Source organism: Garra rufa, chromosome 1, assembly GCF_049309525.1.
Source record: "Garra rufa chromosome 1, GarRuf1.0, whole genome shotgun sequence".
NCBI classification, from domain to species: domain Eukaryota; kingdom Metazoa; phylum Chordata; class Actinopteri; order Cypriniformes; family Cyprinidae; genus Garra; species Garra rufa.
The window spans coordinates 7913752-7922141 of record NC_133361.1 but is presented as its reverse complement, the minus strand read 5'-3'; the positions used below and the strand labels follow the sequence as shown (position 1 = coordinate 7922141).

General features: G+C 38.4%; 1 protein-coding gene across 1 annotated transcript; it reads left to right on the top strand.

Moving 5' to 3' along the window:
- Positions 1-2372: 2372 nt before the first annotated feature.
- LOC141329625 (uncharacterized) lies at positions 2373-5878 on the top strand. Its single transcript, XM_073835478.1, has 6 exons — positions 2373-2445; positions 2744-3064; positions 3168-3479; positions 3760-3808; positions 5655-5734; positions 5823-5878. Exons 1-6 carry the CDS (start codon positions 2373-2375, stop codon positions 5876-5878), a joined length of 891 nt encoding a protein of 296 aa, XP_073691579.1.
- Positions 5879-8390: the final 2512 nt, after the last annotated feature.

Sequence of the window (8390 nt, the reverse complement as noted above, 5' to 3'; positions counted from 1 at the left end):
ATATATGTTTTGCCATGGCTTTAGAATTGGAGGGAATTTTCACTTGGGTGACTTTTTGTATTAAGGTATATGGCCCAGATGACAGTACACAGACGAGAGCCATATATGGCTCGGTTATGGCACATCCCGAAATATGTTAACTTATGGCTAACCTTTGGCTTTTACTTGGAAAAACACATATAAACTGCTATAATCATGTGTGGCTGGTTCTTGGCAGTCCAAATGTCAGCCCATTCATTCATTCCTATTGGTGGATTACAAAAAATTTGAAAATATATGTCCGTTATTTCCCGCTCTGCTCCTGAGTCTTTACAACAGCCTTTGCCCAGACACACTCTTATTCAGGTAAGTGCAGTTTTTGTGTTTTAAATGTTATCTTGGGATGTAATGGTACGCTTATTCGTACAGAAAAAAAAGAGTGCCGTATGTGTACCGAACAAACACAGTTTCGTTTTGACCACGATCATATGCTGAATTCATATACTTGAATAAAACTTCACTATACATACCTCCTGTCCAGTAATCACGATAAGATTTGATTTAAAATTATGTCTATTATTTCAGAAAATTTAAAAGACACATGCCTTTTTGACGCTCTTTGATGTTGCGTGACAGACCGCTGTAAGTAGCGTTACAAGCGGAGAGCGCATGAATGCGGTCATCCCTTTCTCCTTTGTAGTTAACGTGATTTAAAAACTAACAAATCTCTCTTGTCTCACGTAATCTCAATTAGTTTTGCTACCGTGGAAATGCTAATAAAACAGGATTATCTTTACCTCCAGCTAGCACTCATGTTATGCCTCGTTTTAATATTCAAATAATATATAATACTAATTATGATATGCTAATAATCTTTTTTCTCTCCTTTTTCCTGACAGACTGTGAAAGAAAGGCTGGTGAGACTTACTAAAAGTATCCATTATTGTACATTAATTACTCATTTGACATTTACACTACACTTTGTTATGTTCTGTATTGTTCTTCTGCTATTAAAATTGTATTATATTTAAAATGTCTGTGAATCAATTTTGTGTCTAAGATGTGTTTAAGATTTACTGTGTAATTGGTATTTTAAATAAATAATAGGTGTGGCATAAATATGGTTAAATTATGGCTTTTGATCTATCAGCCACATGTGGTCCACATAGGGGCCATTGCCCTTTACAGAACTCAGCCATACAAGAATACCATATAAGATCCATATATCAGCCACATCTGTTTGCATGATTTGGCTCATTTTAGGTTGGGTTATGGCACTGTTTTGGTTCGGTTCTGGGTAAAAAGATGTGGACCAGTTTTGGGCCGGGGAACCAAAACTTATCTGGGCCACACTTTAGCTGTTGGTATGGGCCAGATCCGGCCCAGAGGAAATTTGCTGACTGGGCTGTTATGCTCTATTGGAGTGAAAGAAACAAAAATAAACTTCTGTTTTTTTTCTGGCCATCGCCTCTGGGTCCTTCTCTTCTTGTAACAGACCAGAGCTCTCATCCACCCTCAACACCACGACTGAGGTGAGAACCTTGAGCAAGACACTTAAACTTCAACTGCTGTTTGTATTCACAGTGTGTGTGTGTGTGTGCACTTGGATATGTTAAATGCAGAGCACAAATGGAGTATGGGACACTATACATGGCAACACATTGTCACTTTCATAATTAAACCTGGATTAAAAATATTATCATTTTTTTAAATTCAGTAAAAAGGCTGAATTTATAACTGAGGAGAGTTTAGTGGCACACAGCAGCTCACGTAAAGGAAAAAAAAGAGAGGTAGTGTCATTTCACACCTGTCAGTCTAATCTGGGTTCAGGGATGATCTCTGCTCTACTGCGGTTAAACTCAACAGTGAGATCACAGATCTGAAACACTACAACTGCTATAATTAATATGCTATTTTAGTTACAAACATGTACAATATCCATTAACCATTTCAGCATTATAAGACAGTCTAAAAGATGAAAAAGGTCACTATAAAACTTCATAAAGACAGGGTTTGTTTGACGAAATGCTTATTCCATATTCTTATTATTATAGTCATTTGCAGAACGAAAATTTTCTTTATATGTTCACTCATTGTGATTTATTTTTCTTCTTTGCGTTCATGCATCTTTGAAAAAAGCAATCATAAATTTCATTGTTTAAGTGAGATTCAGAGCAAATATCAGCAGAAACAGTGTGAAGATCAGTCAGAATATGAAGCTGATTCAACACTTGTCCATCATGCAGTGATATAGTGTCAGTCAAATGCAGCTCGTGTCAGAAATAAACACTCAGCCAATCAGATCAGAGGAAGTTAAACACAGGAAGAGCTGCTAGTATTTAAAGACAGAGTTGTGAGCATATAATGAAGAGGAAGACTGACAGAAAGAGAAAATGGCTGATAAGTGTCATCTGTGTCTGCTGGGACTGATCATTCTCTCTTCACTTCTCACAGGTAAAGACAGCTGTATTTTCTCTACGAGACATTTAGTGGAATTAGTCTGAGAAAGAGTTCATTTAGACATGATCAGTTTATTCTTGAGTTTCAAATATTTTTTTTTTCAGGATTATTCCTGAATCCACTAAAACTAGACTGTTTCACACCCAAACATCTAATGCTAAAAATATCTTTATGTTAAGAGTGTGTTTAATCATTTGAACATCTCTCTAATAAATATTTTATTATTATTGTTATTATTTAATTTATTAAAATATAACACAATTAATCATTTAAATGTTCTTGTGTTTCACTGGAAAAGGTGGAGTGGATTATGCTCACGTGTTCATCAATTCTGATTGTGAAAATGTCCATCTGCCCTGTAATAATGCTCTTCCTGGCTGCAAATCAACTACATGGATCTATGAGAACAGATTCAGACATTCAGACACAGTTGAACTGGTTGGTTTAGGGGAAAAAAGTAAAGACGCAGAGAGACATGAGAGACTGAGTCTGGGGTCTGACTGCTCTCTGAACATCAAGAACATCACAAAAGAAGATTATGGACTTTACAGCTGCCAACAATATGTGAATGGACAACAACACCATCAAGAAGCTGATGCACATGTTTATCTGCATGTTCTTCACGGTAATTTTCTGATTATGTTTTCAATTCAAAAAGTGCACAGTTTCAGTTTAATTTCTCATGATGATTGAAAAGTGTGTGATTTGTGTCTTATTTCATGTTACAGTCTCTTCATCATCCTCACAGACTGAGATCAGTCCAGGCCGCTCTGTGACTCTCTCCTGTCAGTTTTACTTATATGCTGATGTCTCTTGTGATGATTCAGGTCATTCTGAGAGAATTCAGCTATTCTGGGTGAATCAGGCTGGTGTTAAACTGACGATATCAGACTCTAGATATCAGCTATCAGCTCCAGGACACTGTATCATCACTCTGACTACAACACTCCTGAATGAAGATGACAACAGAGAGTGGAGATGTTTAGTTACTCACAGAAATCAAGTCAAGACCTCAGCCACATATACTGTCAGGATTTCAGGTGAGAAAAATCTCATCAATCAGTTTAGATCATCATAATGTCAGTAAGGGACTATTAATGTAATTTAAGCAGAACAAACTGAGGTTCTAAAGCTTCTTTCAGTCTGAAAGAAGAGAAATTCAAAACAAGTTTAACAGTTCAAAAAGTGCTGCTGCAAATAATAAAGCAACTTGACAGTAAAAATAAAAAATAAAAAATTGTGTAATGTGATCATCAAAGTTAAAATATGATTGTCATATTATATAGTATGATTCATATGGACTAACATTCATCTTTACAGCTCAAGCTGATTCAGCGACAGCAGTGATTCCAGTCCACATCACAAAATCAACTACAACGACAGCAATAATGTCTAAACGAGGTACAGTCCAAAAATGAATGTTCACTGTTGTCAGTTTTACTGTATCCTTTCTTGTTCATGTTATTAAACAAATGCATATAGTTGCTTAAGTTAAATTGAAGGAGTTTTCATTGAAATTAAATGATGAAGGGAAAGACCTGTTTGTGTTTAATGTTCAAATGTTATTTCTTCTTTTGAGGAGTTAGTGTTCTGTTGTAGTTTTGTGGTTTCCATTGAGCTGAAGGGTGGAGCTGCTGGTTTGGTTGTAGATGATGACTCTGGTGTTTGTGGTTTAATGCAGTGAACATGGAAGTGCTGATGTTAATGCAATGATAAACTGTGTTTTATTTGTTCACTGCATATGATCTGTTAGCTGTATATTTGAGCTGAAGTCAGTATGATTAGCTGGTTTTGTGATTGTCAGTCTGTATAAAGAGCATTCAGTCTGTGTGCGTATGTCGGCCCCTCGCCCCATCAGACAATCATAGACAACATTCACACACACAGCGGCCGCTCACAACCTAAGATCAAGCTCCACTCTTCACCACAATGGAAGAAAAAAACACATGAATCAGTCATGAATTATACTGAGCTATAAAACCTAAACGTCTAAATCCTAACATGACATTGTCAGGTAAAACAAACATATACAAGACAGAGAGATTTTTAACTTCTTGTTGTCCAATTTACTTTTCAGAAATCTTAGTTAGGTAATTTAGTAGGAACTACTTTGTGGGGAACCTACTTAGTGTGTTTTTTTTTTTTTTTTTTTTTTTTTTAGTTTGTTTTGTTTTGTTTTGGAGTGTCAAACTTGTAGTGGAAAATAGATGTTTCAAACTAGACATTCCGTCCTTTCTTCCATTCATCTTGTGAAATAATAGGGGCTTTTGCACCGAAGGGAAGCTTTTCATAGTTTTCAGAACTCTTGGCAGAAATTCACTGTGTTTTGTTCGCATCACAAGAACTAGGAACATATTTAGTTCTAGGAACTGCGTTTGCGGGACCAAATGAGCTTTTACTTCAGAGTAGGGTCTAAATCAGTTCTATAAGAACTATTATTGACGTAAGTGTACGCTGACTGGCCAAAGACATGAAACACCAGTTGTGTGTTTATCGACCTGATAAGTGTGTGTGCAGTGTTGTGTTCTTTTCTCAGTCTTGATGATATGTAACACTGCAAGTCGTCATATTAGATTTAGTCAGATTTTAGCTTTAAAGAAAAAGTTAAAAGCCTTGACAGCCCATTATCAATGTTTTATTCCATTATATCACACAGGATTTAGAAAACTTCAGTCTTCAGTTTGCCATTGTCAAACTCATGAATTAGCAGGTTGATGTTATTGTGGTCAATTGTGACAAAACAAGTGTAAAGCAGTGAAGTGAGAGACGGCTTTACACTTGTTTTGTCACAATTGACCACAATAACTTCAACCTGCTAATTCAAGAGTTCAGCATTGAAACCTCAAAGGACTAATAAACATGTATGTATTTAAAAAAGATTGTAGGTTTTAGATGTTCTCAGTATATAAATATTCTACATTTACGTGTTCATACAAACTTGCAAAATGTCACACTTTACATATGAATATCTTTAAATCAGAAAGAGATCGCACTGGACAGTATGATGTGATGATGATGTTTTGTTTATATGTTCTTTATATTTGAACTGAACTAACAAACCTGGCAGTTTGGACTGGATCGTTATTCAGAGGTACGACACATCTTTACATTGTTCATTGTTTTATGCCTTTGATTTCGTTCACAGTTTCACACATTTAGCCTGTTTTTGCTCTCCTAATTGAGCTTTTCGTCTGTCCACACATCTTTCCTGCAGTGATTGTGATTATTGTTGAGTTTGCAGTGTTTGCTGCTCCCACTGTGATTCTTCTTCAGATCATCTGTGCAAGAAGAGCTGGTGAGTTTTTGAGATGATTCACACTGATCTGGAACAAACTCTTTAGTCATGAGAGCTCAGTAAATGCTTTTGTTGAATTATTTTGCAGGGAGGAAGGATTCGCAGCATCAAGAGGAAATTGTCATGAATACAGTATTAGAATAAAATATTCCCTAATAATAACAGGTCAAATTACAGCTACATTTATCTTCATCTCAATGATATTATGGATGTCAACACCTACTAGCTGACCTCCGTTACACATACAGCTTGCAGTGATATTTGTTCATTTTCTAACCTTAATTCATCTAATTATTACATTAAACTTTTTACAAAAGGTTTTTTAAAAGTTGTAATAGTTAATTTTAACTGATGATGTGACATGTCTGTTAATTATCATACAACATATTTACAGATGTATATTTCTTAATATTAATTCACTGATTATTTCAGTTTATAGACAAATCCTTACTTACGAAAATATATGAATGATATTCCCCGCATACATCATGCTAAACGTGTTTTACCATATGCAGAAATAAAAACTCACAATTTATAAACATTATTTTTTGTTTTCAAATATGTGCTGAATACTTATTTGAGTTTATTTCACAGTCTTAAAGTGTAAAATACGATATTTATATATTGATATTGGGCTAATAACTAACAAAAAAAAATCTGAAATCTTGGTACAATTGAATATTTTCATTGCACTTATGGTCACATGTATTGTCATTTGACACTGTAAGAGCCATTTATGTCCCTACTTTAGGGTCTTGGGTAGTTGTTGACAGAATATAGGTGGGACAATCCCCCAGGTAACTGAACACCTGCTGGAGGGAAGGTGCACACAGTTTTTTGACCGTTACTCTAGTTGTTGTACCACACTATACATACAAGTTATTTGTATTGGTAAAGGGCTGGTGGATTTATTGACTGTGTTTTCAGATTGCTGCCTACTTCCAGCATCCCTACTTCAAGATGTTTAATTTATTGAGGCATTTACAGAATGACTGCAGGTTAAAACTGCCATAACGATTGCCATTGTGTCACTAAATAGCGAAGTTTGCCATCATCAGGGTAATGGCAGTCAATACAAAAACACATGAACTTATTAAATGTGTTGATCATTGGATCATTACAGACCCTTTTGAATCTAATATTTTAGTACATTGACGTGTATTTAATTCACAATGAATTTCCATTTATAGTTCCAGTATATGGAAAGTAAAATGGTAGATTAATGAGGGTCTGTAGCACCAACTAGAGATGTTTCCAGAGACTGATATGGACCAAATCCAGTTAACAATATCTTTAACTTGTATTTTTCTTCACTACCATGTATCAACTAGAGGTGCAACGGTTCTCATTAAAAATCGAACCGTCCCGTTCTCCTCCCATGGTTCGGTACGCACCAGGACCGCGGTTCAACTTGAACTATAACAACACATAAAACAAACAATGTTCGGCTAATGTATGTTTCTGTTCATGGATGCGCATTCTGGCTTCCCAATACGTTACAACAACAGCGATGGACAATAAAAAAAACGTCGACAAACCATTCTTGTTCAATGCAATGCCATATACTCGAATATGAGCAGTTATTCCGTCGTCTCCCGAGACCTGAACAGCACACTGTTACGGTATAGACGTGCTGGATGAACGAGACGAAGTCGAGATCAACAATTAACACTATTTTTAATAAACTCTTCTTCAAGGAACAGACAGGAACAGGCAGGATAATCCACACACATGAAACAGTAACATCAAATAAAGACCGACATCAACTGAACTGAAAGACAAACTTATAAAGGGTGACTAATCATTAAACACAGGTGACTAATTGTACAAGGACAGGTGCAGGGAATCACACTGACGAAGGGCTAAACCAAATGACAGATCAACGGGGGAAAGACAAATGGGAAAAACCAATGACAAACAGACAGAACTGTGACATTACGCCCCCCTCCGAATAGGCGCGTCCTCGCGCCGTAGAAAAAGAAAAACAAAACAGAAAAGAGGGGCGAAAAAAAAGGAAAATGTCCATGGCGGCTTCGGCGGAGGACGCCACCCCAGGAGGGGGACCAAAACAAAAGTCCAGGTGACAGACAGTACAGTCCAGAGGGGCGACGACGGAGGGAGGAGCCAGGGAGGACATGGGTGGGGCGTAAGGCAGGAGGAACAGACCCAGACCACAGCCATGATGACGGCCCACTGTGGAGCCGACGGAGGGAGGAACCATGGTGGACGAAGGCGTGCCGACTCCATGGGGCCAACCGACAGAGGCGGAGCAGATGGAGTAGGAGCCCGAGGCGAAGACGGAGAGCCGATGATCCGGGGTGACGCCAAGGATCCGGAGGGCCAAGGTGGAACAGGCTCTGGCGCCCGAGGCGGAGGCGGAGTCCCGGAGATCCGCGGCGGAGCCGGAGCGACAGAGGATGGAGGCTGTGCCCGCAGGAAGGAGGAGTCCCAAGGAGCCGGTGGGACGGCGCGACGAGGCACAGCCGGAGGAGCAGAGTCCTGAGGTGACGATGGGGTGACGACTGACCAGGGCGGAGCCGAAAAGACGATGGAGCCCGGTGGAGCTGGTGGATCGACGGGCGACGGTGTAGAGGAGGGCGTCGAGAGCCGTGGTGGAACCGCGGGGTCGAAGGGCCGAGGCGGAGTCCTGGACTCG